This window comes from Octopus sinensis, linkage group LG1 (assembly GCF_006345805.1).
Source record: "Octopus sinensis linkage group LG1, ASM634580v1, whole genome shotgun sequence".
Classification (NCBI taxonomy): Eukaryota; Metazoa; Mollusca; class Cephalopoda; order Octopoda; family Octopodidae; genus Octopus; species Octopus sinensis.
This window is the reverse complement of record NC_042997.1, coordinates 141,251,890-141,279,038: the sequence shown is the minus strand read 5'-3', so window position 1 is coordinate 141,279,038 and position 27,149 is coordinate 141,251,890. Positions and strand designations below refer to the sequence as shown.

General features: G+C 35.3%; 1 protein-coding gene and 1 long non-coding RNA gene across 2 annotated transcripts in view; one reads left to right on the top strand and one right to left on the bottom strand.

The window, feature by feature from the left end:
* Positions 1–881: 881 nt before the first annotated feature.
* LOC118766428 lies at positions 882–21,533 on the top strand. Its single transcript, XR_005002365.1, has 3 exons — positions 882–1,000; positions 21,195–21,202; positions 21,522–21,533. It is a non-coding gene; the product is annotated as an uncharacterized LOC118766428 (long non-coding RNA).
* A 4,628-nt stretch (positions 21,534–26,161) lies between these two features.
* The window catches only part of LOC115224683 (protein GVQW3-like), a 12,370-nt gene continuing 11,382 nt past the window's right edge, over positions 26,162–27,149 (bottom strand). Inside the window, exon 2 of the mRNA XM_029795578.1 lies at positions 26,162–26,519. Within this exon, the coding sequence (XP_029651438.1) occupies positions 26,162–26,519 (358 nt within the window). The remainder of the gene's footprint in view (positions 26,520–27,149) is intronic.

Sequence of the window (27,149 nt, the reverse complement as noted above, 5' to 3'; positions counted from 1 at the left end):
TTAAGTTTAATGAGGTAATTTTAATTATGGAATAAAATAAAATCGCCAAAACAAAATGTACATCATTTTTGTCATCGTTATATAAATTTCCATCATTATCCTCATTACTCGGCGACTGGGTATCATTCACATCGGAATGTTTCTCAGCTTTATAGAGACACGCGTCCGAATATTTTTATGTCTCTAATACAGTTTGGAATAATTATTCTATTTTTAGTACGGGAGCGAGCTAACTGAATTTTACTGGAAGATGACATTCGTTCAATTTAATTCTCCAATACTGTGATTGGCAAATATCTTGGATAAAATTGTCTGGAACAATAAATTTCAATTCATCATGATAAAAGATATGTTCAAGGATATTTCAAAACTTTTATATTTAAATTTTATATTTAAATATCGTCGAAACATTCTGATTACAGTGGCCTACTGACGGCAAAATAATCATTTCTTAGTGACACCTCAAATGTACTATATAAAAGTATTATATAACATTTATTTCCAAGGTCGGTCTCCATCCTTTCGGGGTCGATAAATTAAGTACCAGTTACGCACTGAGGTCGATGTAATAGACTTAATCCGTTTGTCCGTCTTTGTTTGTTTGTCTTTGTTTGCCCCTTGTGGGTAGTAAAGAAATAGGTATTTCGTTTGCCGTTACGTTCTGAGTTTTCTGAGCTCAAATTCCGCCGAGGTCGACTTTGCCTTTCATCCTTTCGGGGTCGATAAATTAAGTACCAGTTACGCACTGACGTCGATGTAATCGACTTAATCCGTTTGTCTGTCGTTGTTTACCCCCCTCTAAGTTTAGCTCCCTGTGGTCAATAAAGAAATAAATATATACATTGATTTTCAAAAGTTGAAATAGAAAGACGTGACTCATGTCTCAGCTGTATTGCTTCTGACTAGTATTTGAAGCTTTCCCTATTTTTATAGGGAGGTTCATGGCTCAAATTAGTATATGTTTTGAATAGGACTTGATTGGTAGAGGATAGTCACATGAGTGGTCTTAGGAATTTTTGTAGGTTCCCCGCTACATCCGTGTGTTAGAATCAAGTGATAATATTTGGCGTCGTAAGTTAAGTACAAACTAAGGCATAACAAACTTTAACACAAATAACTATTCACACACAAAACTCATTCTGTTACTTATGATGAACCTACACAGCTAACAATTTAAACTTTAGTCACTGCACTACATACAAATGACTCCTGTCCACTCTCCCACCAGACAGATTAAACTAGGAGTGCCTTGAATGTAACTAAACATGCTCCCTCAACCGTGTCGGCTTTCTTTTTAGGCGCAATAAACATTGTCACGTGACACTAACGCGCAGACGTAGCTTGAAACGTACAAAATGTACACATACCTGTAAGTATGCATGTGTATGAGTGTATGTATATATATATATATATATATATATAATATATATATATATATATGTATATACATACATATATATAAACATATATATATATGTATATATATATATATATATATATATACATACATATATATAAACATATATATATATATAAATATATATATAATATATCATGACAGATCGCTAGCCACTACACATTCTTTTTTCCCCTCTACTTGTTTCTTTTTGGGTTCCTTTCTGTGGAAGAGTGTAGGCTCGAAACGTTAAAGACTTTTTCACTTCCCGAGCGTTAAACTAATACATCTGTTTGTTGTCTACATCACTTGTCTTCGTCTTTTGTTTTTTTGTGAATTCTCCCCCATATATATATTTTTTCTGCCTTTTTCAAGCCTAGCCAGTTCATGGGCCCAATTTCCCGGTTTCTGTGGCGTATGTCTTCCCCTCAGCTGGACGGGACGCCAATCCATCGCAGCGTTACTCAAGAAGTAAGAAGAGAGAGTGAGAGAAAGTTGTGGCGAAATAGTACAACAAGGGTCGTCACCACCCTCTGCCGGAGCATCGTGGAGGTTTTTAGATTTTTCGCTCGATAAACACAAACAACGCCTGGTCTGGAAATCGAAACGGCGATCCTCCGACCGCGAGTCCGCCTCTATGAGTTCAGTCGGCTTACTTGAAATCGAACCAAATTTTCCATAAATTAAATCGTACTGTCTTAAAAAAGGAAGACACCGTTGGCCGATGGAGATCTAGTTACACAATACTCACCCCCACGCACACACACGCACACACCACACACCACACACACACACACACACACATACACACACACACACACACACACACATACAAAACACACACTCAAGAGGATGGTGACAGTTGCAACACCTTTGACCGTATGGCTGCTCAATTCTGTTTTGGGATTAAATAACAAAGGCCATACAAATAAAGGGATAATGTATTCATTGGATAATTGAAGCAAATATCACCGGGTGGTGGTTCATGGCTTTATTGCTCCTCATCAAGTCGAAAGAGAATGAAAATTGGCCAACGGCAACTGCAACGACTTCAGCCCTCTTTGTTAGAATATGGCGTGGACGAGCATTTCGGAGACAACCATCATCATGATCATGATCTTCTTCTTCTCCTTCTTGATCATGACCATCATAATCATCGCCACTATACCTGTCATTGTCGCTGTTGTCGTCGTCGTTATCATAGGCGTGGTCTTCATCGTCGCCGTTCGTTCTGTCGTTATCGTCATCTTTTAGCGGCTGATTCGCAAACGAAAGCCGACGAGCTGGAAATTAAATGTCAGAGTTTCCCCCCAACACTGAAATGTTTTTTCTTCCGCTACTAACAAAATGTATTATTAAATTCCCTTTTGGCAAACTAGTTATCTTCATGACCACAACTGCTCTATTCTCTAGTTGACTGTTACATAATTAACGACTTCATTGCTGGCCGTGCTTAACTTTTCTGGACAGCTAAAACTAATGACTTTATTGCACTGCTGTTGGAATTAAAATGCAACTGACGCCACCTTAATTTCCATGGAAATATTCTTCCTATCACAACAAGGTATAACTAGCTTTGTTTTCTTATTTTTGTTTATTACTTTATATATATTTATTTAATTTTGTTATTTGCGAAAGCTAAGTTTAGAAACAGAAAAATTACTGTTATCAAAAACAGTGAAGTGACTTATGAATAGCTGTTTGGCAACCATATTTCTCTTTCATTCTCTATGTGTGTGTGTGTGTTAAAGAGAGAGATATAGAGTGAGAGGGAGTGTATCTGTCTCTCCACCTGCCTACATGTTTTTCTGTGTAAGTGTAGCGGGTTATGCTTTTCTTTAAAATGGCATTTGTTAATATCTCAGGCAAAAACATCATTATTGATATCATCACCTTCATCTTTACCATAATTATTATCGGTTTAGTGGTTAGGATTTTCGGTTCACGAACGTAAGGTTGTGAGTTCGAAAAGCAGTGGCACGTTATATCCTTCAGCAAGACACTTTATTTCACATTGCTCCAGTCCACTCAGCTGGCAAAAATGAGGAGTATCTGTAATTCAAAGGGCTAACATTCTGTGTCACGCGGAATCTCCTTGAGAACTACATTAAGGGTACGCGTGTCTGTGAAGTGCTCAGCCATTAACACATTAATTTCATGAGCAGGCTGTTCTGTTTGTTGGCTCAAATGGAACGCTCATCGTCGTAACCGACGGAGTTCCAGTTTGATAATCATTTGTGCTAGAGGCACAAGGCCTGAAATTTTGGGGAGAGGGTTAGTCGATTATATCGACTGCAGTGCCCTGCTGGTCTTATTTCATCCACTCTGAAAGGCTGAAAAGTAAACTCGATTTTGGCTAAATTTGAACTCAGAACATTAAGAACCGGAAAAGATGCTTGTAAGCATTTCGTCCACAGTGTTAAGGGTTCTGCCAGTCTGCCAATCATAAAGTAATATTTTTCTTATAGTCACGTGAGTTGAAATTTTGTAGGAGGGGTCAAATCGATTACGTCCACCCAGTGTTCCACTGATACTTGTTTTATCTACCCTAAAGGATGAAAAGCAAAGTCGACCTCGGTGACATTTGAACTAAGAACGTAAAGCCGAAAGAAATGCTGCTAACCATTTTTGTCCGGCGCGGTAATGATTCTGCACGCTTGCCACCTTAATAAGGATACTTGGAACTGCATGCATATTGCGTAAAGTATTGTCTGTCAGAGGTCCTTGTTGTGACTTGATAATCATTACAAACCCTCGGCAGACACAGTATCTTCAGTCAACAACCTCATGAGATATTGTATACTGTGCGATGTCTCATAGCTTCATATTTTGCCACAAGAGCAGCCATTTGGGGGGAAGTGATAAGTCGATTACATCGAGCCCGGTATTTCACTGGCACTTAATTAATAATAATAACAACAACAACAACAACAACAACAACAACAACAACAATAATAACAACAATAACAATAATAATAATAATAATCGTCGCCGTCATCATCATCATAAGCATGAACATCAGAATTGTGGTGTTCGTAGATATTCTCTTATTAAATGTTTGGCTCGCAGCTCAGTCACACATGCCGACATGATATCAATTACTCTTAATTATATCTTAATAATCTATCACCAATTCCTTATCCCCTTCTACCTTCACATAATTTTCCTGCTGCTGCTGCACCAGCTCCTCCTCCTCCTTTTCCTCCAACTTCTCCACTTCCTTCCCTCCTCCTCATTATAACTTTTATCCTTTCTTTACCTTTTTACCCCCATTTACTTTGATTTTCGTCGACAGTATAATTATGTCAACAATACCATCAACGCTATTGTCATGATTCCAAAGAGATAGCTTTTACAACATGGAGCCACATTCAAACTGGAAAGCAAATTGCTCTGCCAAAATTACCCGGCTTACAGTCATATGGTCAAGTCCTTTCCAGAAGTTTCGGTCCTCAAGTGAGTGTGTATGTATATGTATGTATGTATGTATGTATGTATGTATGTATGTATGTATGTATGTATGTATGTATGTATGTATGTATGTATGCATGCATGCATGCATGCATGCATGTGTGTATGTATGTATGTATGTATGTATGTATGTATGTATGTATGTATGTATGTATGCATGCATATATGTATGTATGTATGCATGTATATATTATTTTTTTACGCAATTGGCAGGATTCTTAATGAGGAATATTTTGAAACAGATATCGTCATACATTGGTAGGGTTATACGGGCAATTAAGCGAACACACCCACGTTTTGTACTTCACTTCCCCTCTATCAGTGCTTAATTAATTAATTATCCTGTCAATTAATTTGTCAAAGTCTCTTTGTCAAACTCTTTTGCTTCGTAAAGAGTTTTTCATGCGCTTACATTGAAACAGTATACACTCACTCTTCGCATCGAGGTACTTTATAATAGGTAAATAATTATAAAGTTAAACCTCCAAGTGAGTACCGTACGTGTAATTTCAATTAGAGTGATGTTGTTATGTGTGATTATCTATACAAGTAGCACACGTAGTACAGAGTGAAAATTACACACACACACACGCACACCAATTCACACACACATACACACTCACACACTCACGCACACTCGTACACACATATATACACACACATACAAACATAGACGATGTGATGTAAATTCCATGTACGGAAATACTCATTATTACCATTTTGAGAGAGTAACTGGGATCACAGAGTGAAAGAATGCCAGCGCGGAGTAATAGGAAGAGAGATATGTCACCGGCAAATTCACTGCACTCGACAAAAGGACTTTGACACATCAATTAATTATTTGATTAATTTAATAATTAATTCATTAGTTAACTGAAATATAAAAGGAATGTGCGTGTGTTTTATAGAAAGCATGACTCACAATGTACAAAACTATGTCTGTGCGTGTATGCGTGTTTAAATCATTCTGTTATAGTTGAAAACGTAACCGTTTTAATACTATTATTAAGTGACAGTAATATAAAGTAAAGTATTTTTAAAACACAATTTTTAAAACACAATTGAATACAATAGTTTGTGTGTGTGTGTGTGTGTGTGTGTGTTGTGTGTGTGTGTGTGTGTGTGTGGTGTGTGTGTGTGTGTTTAATGGTTATAATCATTCTATAATGAAGCAATTTTTATACTCTGAGTTGTCTCATATCAAGGTACGGCACACACTTATCTATCTATCTATCTATCTATCTATCTATCTATCTATCTATCTATCTATCTATCTATCTATATATCTATCTATCAGTTTGTATGTATGTCTGTCCGTTTGCCTCTCTGTCCGTTTGTCTGTCTGCTTGTCTGTTTGTCTTTTTCTCTCTCTGTCTCTCCCCGTCTCTCTCTCTATCTCTGTTTGTCTGTCTGTCTGTATCTCTCTCTCTCTCTCTCTCTCTCTCTATATATATATATATATATATATATAATATATATATATATATATTTATACATATGTGTGTGTATGTGTGCGCGCGTGTGTGTATATACAAACATCTATGTATGTGCTGTGCGAATATGCATGTGTTAATATGTTATAACTTTTTTTTTTCAGCTAACGTACGTCGGTAAGTTACAGGTCAGCAATCAATTCTTTCTTTCAACTTTTCTTCAGAATAATAAAACAATAGACATTAAGTCACCCATGATCAGAAGAGACCAAATCCAACTACACAAACTATATAAACTATATATAAAAAAAATATATATGACTTTTTTAAAGGAAACCTTACCAAGTTTTTTCATTTCTTTTGCGTGTTCGTAGCTAACCGTCTACTTCCTATTCTTTTGTGCTCAAACAATCAGCGTCAATGCACGGAAAAATCTGTGAATCACGGTTAGCTAAAGACTTTTATTTTGTTATTTATTTCAAGAAAAGACTAATGTAGTATAGGATATTCTTTTACTACCACCTAGGGAAATAAAGCGAAACAATATGACAATGTTGTAACTCTGTTCGTGGTTATGTTAATTATACATCAAGTTAACGTTTAATCGGTTAAATTAATTCATCTGTGCTTTGAATATACAATACACTCCAGTTTTTTGGTATGGTTTTGATCTCTCACTTGTAAATTCAAACTGAGATTCTGTTTTTTACACTATCACATTTGACTTCAGCTATAGAATTCTGATCCGTCACGTGTGTAACGGATTAACATTCATTATTCTCAAAACCATGGGCACTATCTATTACCTGATGCATGTGTATGAATACACACACACTCACATGCGTACACATACATATATATGTGTATATAGTATAAATACAATGAATGATAAAAAAGACTAGACAACAAATAAAAAAATGTTTGGCAAATATGGTATTAACTTAAAACTTAAATTGTAAGAGAATATGTCTTAACAATTCGGACATTAGTACTTTAGCAAAAGAAAGAAGTAAAGAATGAATGCAAAAGAGAATTAACCACTGAAACAAGGGTTAGAACAGGCAAAGGATCAGAACCAGGTACCAATACTATTCTATGGTGGGTTTCGAAAGGGCCAAAGGATGAGTGTGTAGATGTCAGAGTGCAGTTGTATCTTAGAGCAAGAATAACAAAGTGATGTGTGTGTATTAGTCTGGTGCATGTTTGTGTATAGAGGTGTGAAAATGTGGAAGTATATTGGTGTTTGTTTGTTAGAGTGTATGTATATAATAGTTTTGTTGGTGGTATGAGAGCGTGTATATGTGAGGAAATAAAAGTGGGTGCGAGTGCGATAGAATAGAGATATTATTAAAGAATATGAGACGGCAAGATCAATATGAAAGATGTTACTGATGTATGTACAAATGCATAACATAAGTACGTAGAGATGTGAACAAGTTTTTGTTAACAAAGAGCGATGGTTGAAAGTAAAATTTGAAAAGGAGCGAAAATAGTATGAATTTTGGAAAGAGCAGACAAGCGGAAGAAATTGATAAAAATTACACAAGAATGATAAAAAGGTCCGGAGAGTTTCGTAGAGCGTCTAGAAGATAGTAAGAAACTGGTAAAATCTTCGAACAGAGGAGATAACTGCCATAAAGAGACAGGTAAAATGCAAAGAAAAAATGTCTGTGGTGAACAGGTGAAAAACATTTTATGCGCACGATGCGTAAAAAGGAAATAGTAGAAAGAGCAAAATTAGAGTTTTTTGAAAGAAGGCTGGATAGTAGAGGAGAGAAGTTGAGGGAAAAATAATATGGTTATTTCTTCGTATTGATGGCAAGTGAAAAATTGAGTAGCAGTCAATCAGAGGTGAAATGCGGAAGAGTCGGAGGCAAGGGTGATTTAAAAGTCTCAGACAAAACTGGAGTGCCGAAGAGTTGAGTGAGTGTACATGTATGTATGTGTGAAACTTCTTTTATGTTTAGGGTGTATGTAAGAGTGAGGGTGGTGAAAGGTGAGATATGGTTGAGAGGGTGGAAATAGTATGAGTTGAAGTTGCAGGCAGTATAGAGAAAGGCTGGAGAATCAAGGTAAATTGTTGGAGCAGGTTGAGGGGAGTACAAGTAAAAAGGAGATGGTGAATTTAAATCAAAGAGGGTGTATTTTTGGAGAGAGATTAACTTCTCATCCTTCTGAAGAAAAGCAGTGGGGACACAGTGTAGAAAACCAAGCCGAACACAGTGGGAGATTGGGTGGAATGATCTGCGGAGCGGAACTCACTCTCGAGAGACAGGTGATACCTCTTCAACTTGGATGTTTTTGAGGAACCTTGCAAAAGTGCTGGACAGACGGTGGTCGGTTTTACCCAATGCAGATCAAATTGCAGAGAGAATACACCACACACACACAGACACCTATATATATATATATATATATATATATATATATATATATATATATATATATTAGACTTATAGAAAGATCTGGATGCATTGCAATTATATAATGGATGTACCTATAGAAATTGTATATACATATTATGTAACTTCAGATAAGTAATTCAATCCAACTCTTGTAAGGTATCAAACTCAATACTATATTCCTGGTTCTGACAGTAAAAATTTCACGGCCGGTGTGGCTAACCTTACACATTGGTTTTACCTGTTTGTAAAATTCCTCTAATATGCTTATTTGCATTCAATATAAAAATGTGACAGTGTTTCATTCTCCTGTATTATTTTTGCTGTACACCTAGATACATATAATTAAGTAATGCTCTTTCCTTACAAGATCTGTAACCTACAACTCTATAGTTAATCGTGCTTTCAACTCAGAGGGTCTGGCAAACGTTCATAAACCTCCATCAATCTCACAAATACAATATGACATTATAATAGGCGGGACCATTATAGTATCCTTATTATGTGAAATTTATTCGACTGAGACTGTGAACGTCGTCTATTGAGATCATTCCTGTTTTGGGTGCTAGACTCAGTCTTTTGTTCGGTTTATCATCTCCATCTGGATTTTCGGTGGTGTCCATTTTGTCCCAACCATTCTAGTTCTGTTTTCAATTTGCGGATAACTTTCTTCCCTCCTACCTTCTTCCAGTCTCGGACTCTCTGAAAATAGTCATTGCACTGTACTATTCTCTCATCCACAAAAAAAAAAAAAAAATTATATCCGTTGAAAATAGCAATATCTTTGTTACTGCTCATCTGCGTCAGATGAAATAGTGAAAATGATCGGATACTCTAAAGCGACAATTGAATAGTTAACATCTCATATCTCATAATATCATTAAACGATTCGGAGATAATTCATTAAAGTTTGCCATTCAGCACATCATTACTTACCTGAATCATCTGAATTCATGTCTTATGTGAGCTTAAATTATTTTCTCTTAGCTCACATTTTAAAATTATTGTACTTTAATAATAGCGATATCTCGTGCTTATTTTCTTATTTCGTTCCATGTGTCACTTTCTAGGCGGAGAGTAAAGTAAATAGACAGAAAACTCGAAATGGTCAGATATACATAATTGCTTTCTGTCTGCTGCTGTCTCACTGTTACAATACTACTTCAAACAAATAAAGAAAAATATGTTTCTCAACAAAATACTTTGGTAAAATCTTTAGTTCAGTCTGTACTGTAGACTTAATATTAAACACGCGTTTCTCATTCTTAAGGCCACACCGGTACTGTCATCTGTATGTAAGCAATCTTCGATACAAGTCACGATAACGTACAAAGATTTAAGCATGTCTTACAAATATCCAAAAACATACGCACATACAAGCATACATACACATACACACTTTTAAGTCTATGGATATAAAAAAACACGAGAACATATGTATGTGTATGTGAGTATATATGTATGTGTGTATATATGTATGAATGTATATATGTACGTATGTCTGTCTGTTTGTCTGTCTAACTATCTATCTATCTATCTATCTATCTATCTATCTATCATTCTATCTATCTGTCTGTCTTTTTTCTCTCTTTCTCTCTCTCCCCGCTGTCTGACTGTCTGTCTGTCTCTGTCAGTATCCCTGTCTGTCTGTCTATTTGTCTGTTTGTCTGTCATACATACAGGGTGCGGTGAATAAATTGTCGTCGAAATTACGCAAAACTGAAAATGACCCAGACATCTCATTTCAACAGATACATTTACCAAAGTTACATAAAAATATCTTGAAATACCAAAGAGTAAATTTATTTAATAAAATCGCTATCGGCTTCAACTATGGCCTCTATAGGACTTCGGAATCTCCTGCAACTGTTCTAGGCGATCTCCTTTTTAAATTGGTGAATGCTGCCATCATGTTTGCCTTCATACGTCTTTGGTATTACAATGAGCTTTGTTGACCTCTCGCTCAACTGCGCCCCACATATAATAATCAATGGGGTTGCAGTCTGGGGTGTTAGGTGACCAGATGTTAGGGTGATGTGGTCGCAGAAATTGTCGATAGAAGTTAATAAAAACGTGTATCCCTGAATAATAAATTCAATATCTATGTATTTACTACATAAAAATATATTTTATTCACTGGTGGATGATAATACATAGAATCAAAATGTAGAATCTAGTTGCATGAAGTACTCTATGCAATAAATTTCAGAGATAGAAAATGTAGAAATAACAGCTAAGTGGTGGTTTTCAGTCATGTGGCGTAAAGAAATAGGCGGATATACCAATGACGTGAATGGCTCTAAGTCTAATCGACTAAGAAGTGAACAGCTGGCTTAGCAAGCAGTTTTTATTAATGGAACGCTAGACATTCTTGAAAATACCAGTCTCATAACACAGATCCTTCGAGGAACTTAGAAAATGGAGGTTACTCTGTAATCTTTCTTGCAAGGAAGATCATTCAATTACTCAGCTACCTCGACCACTACATATATATAAGTGCAGATTTGTATGTTTTATGTATGTATTCTCATGCATATAGTTGAATATCTAGACATGCTCATATATATCTAAATGATAAACTTCTGGAATTTTTTACAGATTTTTACAGTTCCAGTGATGGATTAGATCTGTAGTCTTCGAATTAGCTTTCTCTTTTCTGGTTCTAAGAATCCTAGTTTCTCAAGATTGAGATTTAGGCAGTGTGCCACACATCCCAGGGCCCCAATAATTACAGATATAAACCTGAACTTGTAATCCGGATAGAGTAACTGCAAATCTCTCAATAGATCAGCATAGGTGTTCTCTTTTTTACTGATCTTCAGCTTTATGTTAACATCCACTGGGCAGCTAATTTCCACAACTGTGCACAGTTTCTCTTACATATGTGTGTATGTGTGTGTGGAGAGAGATATCGTATTAATAAATACATCATTGAAGCATGTCTACAACCGGTATCATCTACTTATTTAGAGTATACAAATGAAGACGTGGCATATACCATCCTGTCCAGGCAATACGAAATAGCATTTGATCTTCAAATTACACGCTAACAACATACTGATCAACTTTACTTTGTGTCGCTATTTTGACAGCTACCACTAATACTATCGTGTTGTAATTAATTACACCTAATTAATTAGTTGCGCTTAAGTCGAGAATCTCGTGTGCAGTAATGATATCTAGTTAAATCAAATGGAGTTAGGATCGAGTAATACAAAATGACACAATGGAAAACTTGCAAAATTAATATAGTAGTCATTTTGGACGAAGAAGGAGATCGATATTTCGTGCAAATGATCATCATCAAGACGAAAGGATAAAGGAATGGAAAAATATTGGCAGTAAATAGGTGTTTGTTTGATAGGGAGTAGTGAATTGAGGATTTTTCTAGCAAATAGAGTAAATAGTGCAAAGGATGCGAGACATCTATAATTCCCTTCAAACTCCACGATAGTTTAAAAGAAAGTATATGATAGGTATACGCAGAAAGAATAAGATATCATGGCAAAATACATCATGCGGGAACAATATTTGGTGGGGATAACGTTTTGTGCGTATGGAGATTAAAGCAATTTTCAACATTGTAGTGTAAGCCACAGATTAAATGATCGAGCCCTCTGTTGGGCCGTTTTCTATAAATAAATACATCTACCGTATTAAACACATGCATTGATTAATCCTGCTGAAAAATTAACCTCCCGCTCCCATACCGGCATTATTCCATATATTCTCTATCTATCCACTATCTCTTTCGATCATTACGTTAAATCTAGTATTATATGAAGAAACAATGTCTTGTTTCATACATATCAATCTTTCAATAAAAAGTGACGTTATGTCACTATTCAGATCACGTGTTTAAGTTACGAAAGAAAAACGAATGTATTAGAAATAGAAACACACGAACTCAATGGATTTCAAATGTATCAAACTGATTTTTGTTTTCGGATACCAATTAAATCTCAATATGACTTCTTATAATCTGTATAAAATAAAGTGTATTCCAGCACATACACGTGTACATAAATGTATTTACACATGTGTCAGACACTTCAACATACAAACACACACATGCAATGCTGACACGAATCGCTATAAAAAGAGTGTACCAGAGTGCGATGACGTCATTGTGGCAGTGTGACATTGACAGTAATGGCATGAAACCAACTTAGGAAATGGATTTTTGTATTTACTTTCTAAGTTTAAATATGGCAACAATTTTATGACTGGAACAGCTTTTCGTTGCAGATTGAAATAAGTAGATTGGCAAAATACCAGGCCCTTCAAACATAATATAACCACATATGGGCTTGTATGTACACACACACACACACACACGCGCACGCACACACACATACATACACACACACACTCATAAACACGCACACACACACACATATATATTAATGTTTCTTTGTATGTAAAGTTATATATGAACACAATTTCATATTAAAATGAAGAATTACTCAATACATCTTAGAAGATTCCATATTTATTTACTTTTACAAAGTAAAGGTAGCGACTTCGAAGTTTTGGCTTGTTCGCTGTCATAAGATTGATGACCACAAGAAATCCGAAACTTTGATGTCATTGAGAAATATTCCTTTGTAGAAGTTAATATTTGCATATATATTCTGCATTTATGTCCCTCACCTAAACCGCCACACTCCATCCCTGTCCTCAATATTCCTCAGTTCTGGGAATACCCATATGTGTCCTCTGTATTTACCGAGTTTTCGTGTTTTTAGCAGGATTAAGAAATTTTGTCTAAGTTCTTCAAAGTTTTTGTGTGATGCTCCCAGACATGTGCTCCTATTTTGTTTAAGGTATAGTGCCAGCCCTATCTAAACTTTTATTGGGAAACAAATCTCAAACTTATAATTTTTATTAGTTTTCATTTAAACCATGTTACTATTTTGTCTGAATTCGTGGAGGAACGGATAGCCATGAAACTAGTTTTGAGTAAAAGAGAGAGCGAGGGGGAAAACACGCATACACAGAATTCTGGACTTACTGATTCTATCTCTAAAGTAATACACGGATTTTAAAGTTTTGAGACATGTTTACGCATGTAACGATCAAATTCTATGATAAATGTTTTTGTCTTAGCTTTCTACGTAAATCTTTGTTTCCTCTGGAGATTGTCAAAAAATATCTGGTAGAACAAAATATTAGTGAATAAAACTCTACTCACAATCCCTTTTAAAAATTATTCTTAAGATAAACTCACTTAAAAGAAAATAAACATCCCTAAAGTTTTCATGAAACTTATACAGATAACTTAACAATCCACATCCATCTAGCAAAATAAACACAACCATCTTATTTCAAAACAGAAACAATCAATTATATTTTATTCAGTAATAATATAATATCTGTTAATCCCCGTTCTCATTATTCACATGTAAATCACTAGTTTGTAAACAATTCTATTTTTGTCTTTCTTATTAAGTCTTATTAATAAATATAGAATCATGAGTGCGTTGAAGAATGTATCCAATATCTCTCTGTATGGAAGTAATCTTGATTTTAGAGTGAAGTGCTTAAGTTACTAGTGAAATACTTATGTATATGTGTTCTTAAGGAAGATTGATGTGTGTTATTGTATAGAGAGGTGTAACAACGAGTACGTCATTTAGGTAATTTATGTACAGAAAAGAATACTTCTTAGAATATGTATCTTCGAATGTGCAGAATGAAGAATGCTCCAGCTTAAGATACTCCAGAGTTCATAAAGTATTTAGGAGTTGGAAGAACTATGGTGGCACTCTATTTCATACATCCTTATCTCTTCCAAAGTAGGATGTCTTTGACTTGTTTCGGTAATTAAAAAGTGCAATGCTGCGGTACCAAATGAAGAATATTAGTTTTTCAAGTGGTGGTCGTGAACAAACACTCCCACACATGTATATATATATATATATATATATATATATATATATATATATATATATATATATTATATATATATATATATATATTCATTCTTAATTTTTATTCTTTTACATATTTCACTCATTTGACTGCACCCATACTGGAACACTGCATTAAAGGGTGTTAGCCCCACACAGTGGGAATGAATCCGAAACTTTGTTGTCGGGAAGTAAGCTTCTTATCACACAACCTCTCCTGCACCTATATATATATATATATATATATATATATAGTTTTCAAATAGCCAGATAACCGAAGAGATGTCGTGGATTCCCACTTCGGCATCTGAAACTCAGAGTTTTATCTTGACTATTGAGTAATGTAACATATTATTGTATATATATATATATATATATATATATATATATATATATGTATATATATATATATACATATATAAATACATACATACATACACGACAGGCTTAATTCAGTAGAAAACACTTACCTAAGGCGTCCCACAGTGTGACTGAGCTCGGAACCATGTGTTTGGGAAGAAAACTTGTTATCACACAACCACGTCTGCATATTTACAGAAAAGATACACGACATAGAGTTATGATGAGTGGTGCAAACCCAATGTTTATTTTCAAAATATTTGACAAAATAGCATATATCTAGTTTTTGGTCGATTGATTTATGTCTGTATACAATGATAAGAAATGAATATTAGTGGTGATTTTGACAATGCTTACAACCTTTTTTTTTGTGTGTGTGTTGTGTGAAACTATCCAACAACAGCAGATAATACAGGTGGCCAGCTTCGAGAAAACGAGCGTTTCTATTTTGAAGAAAGCCAATGAAGTTTGACCGATAAAGGAAACCAAATTTAAAGCAAACAGAGCATTCATAGATATTTTTGAAATTTTTTGTTAGTTAAACAAACCCGATAAGATGATTAAGAAGCTCTGCCATAACTAATATAAACAACCGATTTATTCTATCACTGCGAACTACCTCTTAGCTCGTCGACATAAACAGTAAGATACTATACACATAAATTTTAATTCGGTCCACTATATCCACTATCAATTACAAAAGTTTATTGTGAGAAAATAATAATAAATGAGGCAGGTGAACGGTATTCTTAGGTCAATGGCAAAACAAAGAACTATCTTGTTATTATGCTAAGCTAAATAGCTTCAGTTTTATCATTGAAAGAAAAAGGAAAAAAAGAAATAAGGAATTGTAGCACTTAAAATAGCAACCGAATGCGAAGCAGAAAAAGAAAAATCAGAAAATAAAATCCTCCGAAGATGTTTTGGGAAGCAAAAATATATCAGATTATCATGATTGATTTGATATGGAGTTAATCCTTTAAAATATCAGAGACCAAACTTTAGAATCAATACCCACACTAGTTGAAAGGTTACGGATATAGGTTACACAAAGCAAATATTTCCGATATAGATTGTATTTCGATATATTTTTATCAGATCGAGATTTTGTTACGACGTCATTGTAGCTGTTTGTGAGTGGATAAGAACCTTGAATTTTTGTTGGTATTCATAGAGATAAGAATGAGAGAGCTAGAATTATATTCTATAGGGAAGATTGCTTGATATAGCAATAAGTAGATTATTTTAAGCAGTGTTACGAGCTGCTGTGTGAAGGTACATAGCCTAGCGGTTAGTATACATCACGCAAAATTGAGGGTTTGATTCCAGGACCAGTCTGTGCAGAGGCTTGAGAACAGTGCACCTACTAAAAATTTCATCGTCAAAACGAACCAGCGTAGGAACATTTTTGGACTGATTTACAACATTACATTTCCATTTATTAGATTTATCTGATTTAACCGATGTATAAATGTAACAACAATTACTATTATACCTGTATTTCATACTAAGAATGAAACAATCCACCTTCTTTGTAAAAAATATTGAACCTGAGCTTAGAGTCTTTAAACAAATTCGTTCCTGCACGTATGAGGCTGTGCGTGGTGTTCTTCAGCAAAACATTTCATGTTGCTCCTATCCATTCAGGTATAAATATGTAACTCTACGACGGACTGCTGTTCTATCCATGAGGGAAGTTTGTGATCTCAGTTATTTACACCCCATGGAAACCGGGTAACGAGACTTAAAAACCGGCTCGAAACAGTAATGTTCATATGAGCTGCAGATAGTTGTGCCAAAAGAGTTCAGCCCAACTACAGACTTTACCGACTCACTTCTGCCTCTGCTTGCGATGTATTTATATAATAATTTCAGAGTTGTCTTCTCTGTCTTATCAGAATTATCATTATACTAATGATTATCCTCTCAACTACGAGTTTAACGTAAATTAAAATTCAGTGATTGATTACATCAAGCATATTAATACAGGCTTTATTGTTTGTTTTTCATGCAGCAGGCACTACTAAGTAATCGTTCCTCATTGATTCTATGCTTACCGGCAGTTTGTAGCCTAACTGTAGCCTCACTTTGAAACAAAAAAACGCTAAATTCTCAACGGCCGAATATAATTCACTGTAAATACACAGATCTCAAGGAGAGAATTTCTTTCTGGTGCATGAAGTGCTGACAGAACATATACGATGTACAACTCCATCATTCCCAACATAAAGACGTCAGCCCTCAACAGTGAGACACTGGTGATTCAAAGAACATTGATGATGAATGTTTAGAGTAGTTAGCTAAAATGGATTATTCCATATAGCAGCCAGCTGCTATCAATAAACTATAATCCGATGAGTATATCAAGAAATCTTTACTTCATCATTTGACATGTAAGAAATAGGAGATAAATCTCCTTTAAATCATGTCTTGCAACCTTAACAAACTATGGGCAAATGCGAATATATTGACCTAGATTCACTGCATATATTTTGATCAAAACATCAAGGTAAATAGAGTTAAATGACATCAAAAGTAACAACAATTATACCTGAATATTAAGAGAGAAAAGCACTTCTTATTTCTGTTATAATGTTACAGATGTCACATACAGAAAAATACCGTAAAGTTGTTTGAGTAACGTTACTTAAAGGATCACAAAACAGTTTTAAAATTACGTTAGTGTTAATATATTTTATGTTGAGAACATTTAACTACTAGAAATAAATAAATCGTGAGAAAAAAGGATATCATTTCATAATTTATATAATTAATGTTATTCCTGCAAGTATCTGGAATGAGTGCCTACAGGTTTCGGACCTGATATAAACTCATCAGTGATAATTTTGAAGTTCATTCTGCCCTTTGATCCCTTAATAGTTACATAAAATAAGTTTGTCTTTAAGACATATATTGACTCTATATCTATTTGCCCGATCTTACAAAATTGAGCTTGCGATAATACACAAAATGATATTCTATCAGATTCATAATTACAAGAGATAAGAAACTTATTAAATTTTATTGCATTCTTTAATTATTAAGATGCCTCTTCGTAGTTTTTTGAAAAAACGTTTGCGGTAATGTTTCTTAACTGGAGTTTTTGCCTGTAGCAATAATTTAGATAACTTGCGGTAGTCATACTACACGTCTACAATACACAGGAATTTCAATTGGTGATTATGGTAATCAACATTGTCCAATGATTAGAAATTCTGTATTTAAAGTCTGTACTGAAATTTCACCGAAATGAATTTAAACAATTACCTTTGAGCGCTCGATTAAATAATAATTGTTATATACTCAGATGTAGACTAACAATGCACACAAACATAAAGACACAGACATAGACACACACACACACACACACACACACACACTCACCCCTCCCCCAACGCATAAACGTCTGTTTATGAATATATGAATATATATAAGCATACATATTTGTAGATACCTAAATATGTGTTTATATAACCGTATATGAATATGTGTGTGTGTGTGTGTGTGTGTGCGTGTGTATGCTTGTATATATATATATATATATGTGTGTGAACGAGTGAATGTAAACTTATGGAAAATCTTTCATATTTCCTTATCACTGCTTTATGTTCATTTCGGAGCAATAAAGTTCCGAATTCCATTAACGCTTTAAGACTTACTCGGCCTTACCACGCAAGTTATGTTCCTATCGTTTGACCATGATTTGTAAAAAGAAGTCTTTGCAGCACATTATTATACCGAGAACGAACAAAATCGGTTAGAAAAACATTTGCTGATAACACTACCACCCTCAAAACTAGAAGATTAGCTATGAAATTTCCTTCATAGCAAAATATTAACCCAAAATCAATATGCATACTTGCACACCGAACGTGTAACAAACTACAAAAATAACCAGGTATTAACCGTTAAGTAATTTTCAATGCGGTGGCGACGATTTGATCAGTTACGGCATTATTTCCATGTTCCATCTCTGGTTAATATAAGACGCTACTACTATGCTTTCATTCTGTTGATGTGGCCGAAATTATCAATAGATATTAATGTATTCAAGAATGTTACTCTTCAAAACGAAGAACCAGAAATATAAAAAAAAACAAATAGCAAAAAATCTTTAATAAACAAGACTAAGATCTAATACAACCATTCATACACACATCCAACTTTACCTACCCATGCATACTTAAACTCCTACACACATACACATGCACACACATACTTATATTAGTTTCAAACTTTGGCACAAGATCAGCAATTTTGGAGAAGGGGCTATGTTGATTACATCGATCCCAGTGCTCAATTAGTGCTTATTTTATCGACCCCGAAAGGTGGAATTTGAACCCATAACGTGAGGACGGACGAAATACTGTTAAGTATTTTTCCGCTGTGATAACGATCCTGCCAGCTCGCCACTTTTCTCCGACTAAATATTAAATAAAGAAAACTTCAATAAATATGTTCTGTACAATCTAGAGATTACATGGCTGATCAACAATATTCTAATAATTTCTGCAATCATACTTGAAGCTTTGAAAATGCTGGACATCTGTTTGCTCAGCAATAGATGAGGCTACTAGAATTTCAAACTATGCTGCAAAATAAATAAATGAATGAAGCAACGCTTATTACATTAAAAATCTTTTAGAAATCAGCACTTATCCTCTCTATCCCAGTGCAAATCAAATCCACGTATGTCACTTGCTGATACATTCTACTAATTATGGCGGCAAATTGGTGGCGGTGTTAGAGAGCTGGACAGAACACTTTGAAGTTTTCCGATCTTTTCAGCTGTAAGTTCAAATCCCACCGAAATCAAGAAAACTTTCATCCAATCGGAATCGATACAAAAAATGTACTAGTCCACAGCGGTAGATTGACATGATTATTAGAGCATGGAGTAGGATACCTTCTTAGTCAATGTAAGCATTTATTGCGACCTGAGTTCAAATACCGCGCCATAACCGAAAAAGTCGTGACATTTCTTTTAGAAGCATAGAATAATCAATTTGAAAAAAAAAATTATTGGAAACTATGTTTCCATGACTCAATCAGAAGTTGTACCACCATCATCACTAACACTTAAATTAGTGCTAATATATCTAATGCAGGGAACATTAAAAATCAAACTGGCAATAAACATGCAGTAAAAAGAAAGAAAATAAAACAAAACAGAAAAGCAATATTTCCATTTTTTGACGCAAGTATAGGAAACAATTCTGGCCATGATACAGCAGAAATAAAGAAAATAATTGTAGTCATTGTCTAATACAGCTTGTATTCCTCATCGTATAATTATTTTTAATTAGGTTCTTAATGTTCCATGCCTTAAATATGTTAGCATCAATTTCGTTATTGCTTTTCATGCAGTAGTTGTCTTTTATTCATTCTGAAATACTAATGGGATGAACAACCGATCACACTAAATCAATGTTGAACTCTGAATGATCAGTGATAACACAACAGAAATACTCTCACAGATTCCTGTAAACAACGACTTGGTGAAGCTCAATGACGATAGAAAAATTTCAAGAGCACTCTGGTCTGCTTAGTCTCGTCCGATAAGGCTACTGGTACAGATAACTGTTTTGAGCATTCTACAGGCTTGGTAAACAAAGGGAACCAGAAAAAATTGCAGAACAGTTTTCAGTGTACGGAATTTAGGGATGTAACCTCAAGAAACAAATGTGCCTATAATTTTATTTTCAAAAAAATTACGCTCGAATCCTGTACCAGCAATTTCGTATATTCTTACAATTCGTCGCAGATAAAGCAATGGCTTAGATATTATAAAACCATCTAGCTATGCATCAGGAAAACGCTTTCTTCCAGATAAGCAGTTGGTGACTCTCTTATGTGGAAGATTGTGGCCTAATGCCTAGGGTATTAAACTCATGGCCATAAAATGTGGATTCAATTCCTGGATCAGGCAGCGGGTCATGTCCTTGAGCAAGATACTTAATTTTACATTGCTTCAGTCAACTGAGCTGTAATGATTACGATGCAAGTGCTGGTGCAGTTCTCTCGCTCTCTCCAGCATTTACACCCAAGATATTCCGCTAGATCTAGTGAGAAAAAAACTGAGAGAGTATCTATGTCTCCTCACGACTTCGTAGACACCTAAACCAATTATCGAAATTATTGTACATGCTACCAAACAGTAAATGCATGCGAGTGACAGCTGACTATACTGCATTTTGTCCTGAGATATTTATGTCAGAAGTGTGTAGTGTCTAATATATGTCTCACATATATAACATAAACAGGATTGCACACCTGGACCTAAAGGTTTCATGGAACACAACTTATAACTTACCGTACTCATTAGTGGCTTTTACAGGTTAAACCATGCTGAAGATTTCTAAAATGAATGAAATCGTGTTATACATATTTATCACTGACTAGAAAATTTAAGAACTCCATGATAGATAAAAAGAAAAATGCTATGCATTATCTTCCTTGTATTCCTTAATTTCAAATTCGAAATTCAAATCAAACCTCGTTTTGTGAGGGGGGTGGTTATCTATCTCGCATTAAAAGCCATAGCTAGTGGGAACCACAAGTAATAAATATAAAGTGCTTATAAAAACAATAAAATGTTTTGCTTTTCAATCGTTTGAAATGTAAATTTAGAACTCTATCCCCTATCGGGTCACTCGACCTTCGTGAAATATTAGCATAAGTTCCCTCAAATCACATTCCATCGTCTTAAATAAGCGTAGATTACATTGGATACTGTACATGGTCGTAGAGCTTACGTGTAACAAAGACGTACTCGTTATGGTTGGGAAGATTTTGATATTTGCTGGATGAGAGTTGATGTAATATTAATAACGCCAACAACTAACGAAATAACAATTTTCAAAAATCATTGTCACTAGTTTCCGATCATTTTCTCTCTATTTTTTTTTTATATATTGTACATCTAGAACTACGCTCTCTATCGTAAGACGGTAGGCTGTGAATTTGAGGAAATTTAGCTGCTATTCCTAGCAAGTTGAGTGACCCAATAGAAGCGTGTTCAAACGATGTGATGTTGGCTCACTCAAAACATTTAATGATGGTTCTTCCAAACAAAATGATCGGAAGTTAATTTTATTCTGTAAGTTTCTCGACAATACGTACGAATTTTCTTAGATATTTACTAAAATTCTTTTGTTTTGTTCGCAAACAACAAAAAGTGACTGTTCGAATTATTATTGTGGAACGCATTCATGCCTAGCGGATATCTGCCTATTTGAACCAAATTATGACCAGCATCACTGATTCAATGACCTAATCAATAAATTATGGCTATATTTTATGTTATTCTACCACAAGAGGAACTTTCCAGCTTGTTCAATAAAACAATGTTACACTGCGGAATAACATCAATGATTTTGATTGTTGGATGGAAGTTCTAGTTAGTGCAATGGTGTTGGTGGAGGACGTTCCGAGTTTATACAGTTTTTATGGAAACCGCTGTGTTTTCTTAGATTTCTTAGATATTTTTTCGAGTTATCCATATGGCTGTGTAATAAAGACGATATCCCCATGCTGACCAATGTCTTGTGAGTGAATTTGGTAGGCGGAAAGCCCATCGCACACACACACACACATATATATATATGTATGTATATATATATATATGTGCATATATATACATATATATATGTATATATATGGGTGGTGTTATATGAGTGTGTGTGTGTATGTGTTTGTGTGTGTGTGTGTGTGTGTATGAATGTCCTTATGCCCTCCCAGTGCTTGACAATCGGAGTGGGTTTCTTCACATCCCATAGCTTAGCGGTTTGGAAAAAGAGATCGATAGAATAAGTGCCAGACTTAAAAAAATTAAGTAGTGGAATCGGATTGTTTGACTAAAACCCTTACAGGCAGAGTTCCAGCATGGTCTCAGTTCACTGACTGAAACTAGTAAAAGATAAAAGATATGTTGGAAGAACATATTGAGATAGGACTCAAAGATAAAAGATATTTTGGAAGATATTGAGATAGGACTCATAATGTCGATGATAAATTAAAACACAACTGAGAAGTCGATCCAACGATTGTTCTTCTACATAGTCGTTCGACTAGTTGCAAAAATTAGTGTCGAAGTCTCCTGCAAATCATACCGTATCATCTTAAAAACAACGAAATTATTGTATAATGTGGTTGTAGTTGTGGTAAATGTGCCTAGTAAATGTGAGTAGTATAATCATGGTTAGAAAGATTTCGATTATAGATCTGATCTGTCGAGGTAGATTTGGTTCAAGATGGTAGTAAAGCTAGTACAATACCACTGAAATAAATCAACAGCAATGAAACATATTTATATAATATTTATGTACCACGGAGAAATTTACAGAGAAAGATGTGTCTCTGCTTGTGATTGATAAACAGATAAATAAGTCTTTCTATTTTTGGCATATGGTTAGCAGTTTTGAGGGGAGGGGACAAGTCTATTACGTCGACCCTAGTACTCAATAGTCCTTTATTTTAGCGGCCCCGAAATAAGAAACGCAAAGTTGAACTCGGTAGAATTTGAACTCAGAATATCATAATAAGTCAGAAGAAATGCCGCCAGGCATTTTTTCGACGTGTCGATGATTTAGCTAGCTCGTCACCTTAATAATAACAATGCTTTCTACTACAAGTACAAGGTCAGAAATTTTTGACGAGAGCTAATCGGTTATATTGGCTCCCGTGTTGAAAAGGTACTTAATTTATCGTCCCCGAAAGGGTGAATGGCAATTTCAACCTCGACGGGATTTGGATTCAGAATGTAATCAGCCGGAATAACTGCACTAAGCACTTTTGTCCAACGTGCCAACGATTCTGCCAGCTCACCGTCTTCGTTAATAGAAAATAATAATACTTTCTAATATAGACATACTGCCCGAAATTTTAGGGGTGGGGGCAAGCCGATTTTATCGACACCAGTATGTGACTGGTATTTATTTTATCAACCTCAAAAGGATGGAATGCAAAATCGACATTTGCGGAGTTTGAACTCAGTGTAAAGACGGACGAAATACCGTTATGCATTTTTCCCTTATGCGTCCTAACGATCCTGCCAGCTTGCCACTTTAATGAGGCCAATAATAATACTGGAAATTGATCTTAGATATGGACATATACATTGAATTTTCTGTTTTTATAAAATGTCAATTAGCTTTATTGGAGTCATCTTCTCTTCTTGTTTTCAAATTTGAAACGTTTCTATAGACAACGTTTTTGTCCACTAATTGTTTGGTGGAACAGATAGTTTCTCGTTTTTAATTGAACGATTTTCACCTCACTGTATAAAGACATTCGCAATTGCTCTGAGACGTAGACATAAACATTGGATTTTCTATGTTTTCACAAAATTTCAATTAATTTATTGGAGTTTCCTTCTTTTCTTGTTTTCAGATTTGAAACGTTTCTAGAAACAATGTTTTTGTCCGCTAATTGTTTGGTGGAACAGATAGTTTCCCATATGTAATTAAGCGATTTTCACCTCACTGTTACACATGGGAGGTGATTTTTTACTGTATGGACACAATAATCAATTTCGATGTGAGATGTACTATAACTGCGTCTATAATAAAGCGTATTTGCTATAATCTTTTCTCCAGGGAAATTTTTATATTTCGCCCACTAAAGCTGTATTATTGGTTTCAAAATTTGGTACGAGATCAGCAGTTTTAGAGGAGGAGTACATTCGATACCATCGACATTCAATCGGTAATTATTTTATCGACACCGAAAAACATGAAAGGCAAAGTCTACCTTCGTGAAATTAGAAGTCAAAACGTAGTGTCTGGAGAAATGCTGCTAAGCAGTTTCCCCAATGTACTAACTATTCTGCCGGCTTGCCGCCTTCCACTAATGTATTATTAGAACTACAATGTTGACCATCGTTAGCTTATCTTTAGTTAAGAATAAGGCAACAAGCTTTCAGAATTGTTAGCATGCCGGACAAAATGCTTAGCGGCAGTTCGTCCGTCTTTACATTCTGAGTGTAAATTCCGCTGAGATCCACTTTGCCCTTCATCCTTTCAGGGTCGGTAAAATAAGTACCAGGTAAACATTTGAATCGATGTACTCGACTAGTCCCCACACCGCAAAATTCAGGCCTTGTGCCTATTGCACAAAGAATCATTAATTAAGCATTGTTCTAATGATACATTAATTATATTTCCTATTATTGTAATGTTTTACTGAACTTCATGAGGATAACCAGAGATCGTTTGTGATACTACTGGGAAAGACATTGTATTTTGTTTCTGCACCCTACTTTTACCCGTCTCCGAATAGTTGTGGTGTATACACAGTATACAAAAAGCTTATTGTTATATTATTATATATACACATATTTGAATTATTCTCGTTGAATTTGGTTCAACGAAATGGACTACTTAAAATTTCATCCTCAATAAGATACAAGTGCACTTGATAATGATGTCAGTCAAAATTACCGTTGCACAATGTTTTAAAAAAAGTGTAACTACCTGAGCTAAATAAAGAATTCACCTGACTCTCTTCCCAAGGACTGGGATAACCGAAACTTGGCATAATTAGTAGTCCTTCTCTACATAGCCTCCACCAATGGTGACACACTTCTCCTATCGCTTTATGCAGATGTGAAGAACTCGTCTGTAGAAGTCGGTAGGTTGCGTCTGGAGCTAAGACTTTACCTCGGAAATAAGTTCATCATCATCCGAAAATACTTCTCCTTCAAAAAGGACTTCATAGTAGGAAAGAGGTGGAAGTCAGATGGTGCGAGATCGAGAGAGTAAGGGAGATGAGAAAGGATTTCATAGCCCCGGGAGTGTGCTTACATCCAGGCAACATGCGCATTATGAACTAGGGCGTTGTCTTGAAGGGGGTGGACTCCTTTGGACAGTGTGCCACGCCTCCCTGCTTTGATGACGTGCCGAAATTTCTGCAGCAGAGAAGTATAACATGCCCCGTTAATTGTGGTGCCCTTTGCCAGAAAATCCATCATCATTACTCCGTGCTGGTCCCAGAAGACTGTGAACATCAACTTGCCTGCTGACGGTTGGACACGAACCTTCTTTGGAGGTGGTGAGTTACCATGTTTCCATTGCATCGAGTGGACTCTAGTCTCAGGATCATAGTGATGGACCCATGTGTGATAAGTCTGACGTAAAAGTTCACTTCGTTTACTTGGCATATTGCCAAAAGAGCCTGGGAACAATTGACTCATTCTTGTTTCTGAACTGTGAGCATTCGGAGAATCCATCGCACAGACAACTTCCGCATGTTCAAATGGTCATAAATGATTTTTCCCACGGACCCTACACTTATCTTCACTTCTTGGGCTAGTTGCCGAATAGTTATGCGGTGATCCTCCAAAGTGGCGACTACCATTTTATGTATTGTGTTGACATCAGTGGCGGGATGTTGTCGTCCATGAATAGCAGCAGTTTCCACCGATGTCCGACCACATTTGAACTGGCGATTCCAGTGCTTGATTACGTCGTATGATGGTGCATCGTCACCATAAACTTCTTTTATCTCATCGAAGTGTAAGAACCGGATCTCTTTCAAGTATAAGAACCTGATCACAGATGTGCATTCAACTGCTCCATTATAACACCTTAGTCCACTTCAGCAGCCGTAAAAGACAAACTAATTCTTGTGGAAAGTTGCATTTTGCAATGTGACGTAGGGAATGCATAATTATACTTGTACAAGTTCTGTTTCCTGCAATAACCAGAAGTGATTCAGAGGAAATCTTTAATGAACACCCCTCATATATTGTCTGATCTGGGTATATTACTTCTAGTACATCACCCATCATTGCTATATGTTTAATTTGATTTATTTGTTTCTATGAATAAGACTATTTCAAATGTATAATATATAGTATAACTTCACAATACATGCTGCAGCACTGGGCGTCTAATTTACATAGTGAAAGGCAACATTTCCCTTTGTCGATCCTCCGAGACCACATTTGATAAACAACATGCATACATCTAAGCGTTAAAACATTTTTGATATCTCTTTTTTTGCTCTATTCAGATCAGATTGAGGCAAATCAATTTTATAAATGTTCTCCCAGTGCAGCATAGAATGCGAACTTGATAGAAATGTACTATAGAAGAAATGTGAGATTTCAGCCAATTCCATGAACATAAATTAAATTGAAATTACATAGACAATAGATATAAAGAACTCTCTGTGG